General features: G+C 48.5%; 1 protein-coding gene across 1 annotated transcript in view; it reads right to left on the bottom strand.

Moving 5' to 3' along the window:
• Nucleotides 1-1,649: 1,649 nt before the first annotated feature.
• ACA1_268110 (brefeldin A resistance guanine nucleotide exchange factor 1 family protein) overlaps nt 1,650-1,843 on the bottom strand; it is a gene marked incomplete at both ends in the record, with an annotated part of 952 nt that continues 758 nt past the window's right edge. The window contains 2 exon segments of the mRNA XM_004341528.1: nt 1,650-1,657; nt 1,668-1,698. Coding sequence (XP_004341576.1) covers nt 1,650-1,657; nt 1,668-1,698 — 39 coding nt within the window.

The following is a 1,843-nucleotide window of genomic DNA, read 5'->3' as shown; positions in this document are numbered from 1 at the left end:
GCCAAGAGAGGAGATGTTGCCCTCTGCTATGGGGGTAGAGGAGAGGCAGACAAAGCTGGAGTAAAGGGCAGCACAGAAGGAGAGGTAGTAGGTGGGATTTGCCTCATAGAGAATGTGGTAGGGGGTGGTGGGCGATGTGATGGGGTGGGGAGAAGGATTGGGAAGCTCTAAGCTCTGGATGAGGAAGCTGTAGAGGCTGATGTGAAGTGGGGTGCAGACTGATGATTGAGCAGTGAGGAAAGCAGGAGCAGAGTGGACAACCTCATGTGTTGGGTGTGGGATGGGGATGTGGTGCAGATAGCAGAAGGGTTCAGGGATGGTGTCACTGGCCAGAGGATGCCAGATGGTGGACATGTTAACCCTCTTGTGGCTGAAGATGAGAACATCAAAGCCACTGACAAGAGGTTCAGAGGTGGGCATGGAGCTGGAGTAAGTTGGGGAGCTGTAGTAGAAGTGGAGTAGGCAGAAGACCTGGAGGGTGGAGTGTGACTCAAGTGAGGTGATGGCATTGGCAATGTTGGAGGGAGATGAGGAGATGTAGAATCCAACACCATAAGACTTCAATAGGTGAGTTGCTGCATCATCAATGTTGAGAGGAATGTCCATGCTGTGGATGGTAAAGTCATGCATGTAGATCAACACCTGTGGAAGAAAAAAACCAGTGGACAACAGGAATAAGTGAAAAACCAATGCACATCAGGAAAAGTGTCAACAAATAAAAAACCAATGCGCATCAGGAAAGCAATGCAGGCCAATAAACACACCAGCCATTCATGGAATTGCATTGGTTGGCCAAGAAGCTTGGTGAGCAGCTTAGTGAATTGGGGGAGATACTTTTTCTGGAGAGCAAGCTCTGCCTTGTGCTTGATGGTAGATGGCAACTTTTCCTCTTCAGCCTTACCCTTGCCACGTTTCTTGGTAGCTGTAAAGAACAAGCATGTGGTGAGCTTGGAACTTTACCAGCAAAATGAAAACATACTGGTTGGGGTGGTTGGAGTGGTGCCAGAAGCTTCAGTGGCAGTGGGTACTGTGGGCTGAAGTAAGATAATAGTGGTGTAAGTGAAAGTAATGGGGTGTGAATTGGAACAGGAAGGAGTTGATTTGTACCATTTTCCCCTTGGCCAACGCAGAAAGACGCTGGCGCTGTTTGCTTGTGGATGTTGAGGCAAGGGATGCCTCCTCTGCTTGAGAAGCTGTGGTGGCATGTGCAATCTCCCCTTGTAACTGGTGAGGTGTGGTCTCCTCTGCCTCATTGCTGAGAAGTTTTGACTGGAATGGGTGCTTGTGGAATGTGTTGACAACTTTGGAGGTGATGCTGTGGGGCTGCTCAATCTCAATGTTTTTACTGTGTGGTGCAATGTATTCTGCAATGCAGATCTGGTCCCAGATGTGGCGAAGCTCCTCAGGATCTTTGCAGCAGCAGTCAGCCTCTGTGGCTGCATGAATGGCCTGATGAAAGGCCTCCATCTGCCTTTTGATCATGCTCCAGTGGTTGGTGATTAGTGACCAGAAGTTCTCTGGCAAGAGGGAAGTAGTTAGACTTGTGGGGAGAAGAACAAAAGAACTAAAAAGAAAGGACATACTCTTGGAAGGGGCTTGGTGTTGATAGCACTTATAATGACAAAGCATGGCAATCATGTTGTTGGCACTCAATTCCCTGAAGGCACCAGAGTTGAGGTTGTCAAGGGAGATGAACACCTGACCCTCTGGAACAAGGCAATTGAGTTCCTTGATAAGACTGGAAAAGGGGAACAGTTAGCAAGGACTCAAAACAAAGGTGAAGAGTTAGAGTAGAAATAACATACTCCACCACTCCTGGAGCATGGAACAGGGCCCTTAAGGT

Source organism: Acanthamoeba castellanii, assembly GCF_000313135.1.
Source record: "Acanthamoeba castellanii str. Neff unplaced genomic scaffold scf7180000084770, whole genome shotgun sequence".
Lineage (NCBI taxonomy): Eukaryota > Discosea > Longamoebia > Acanthamoebidae > Acanthamoeba > Acanthamoeba castellanii.
This window is presented reverse-complemented; position numbering and strand designations above follow the sequence as displayed.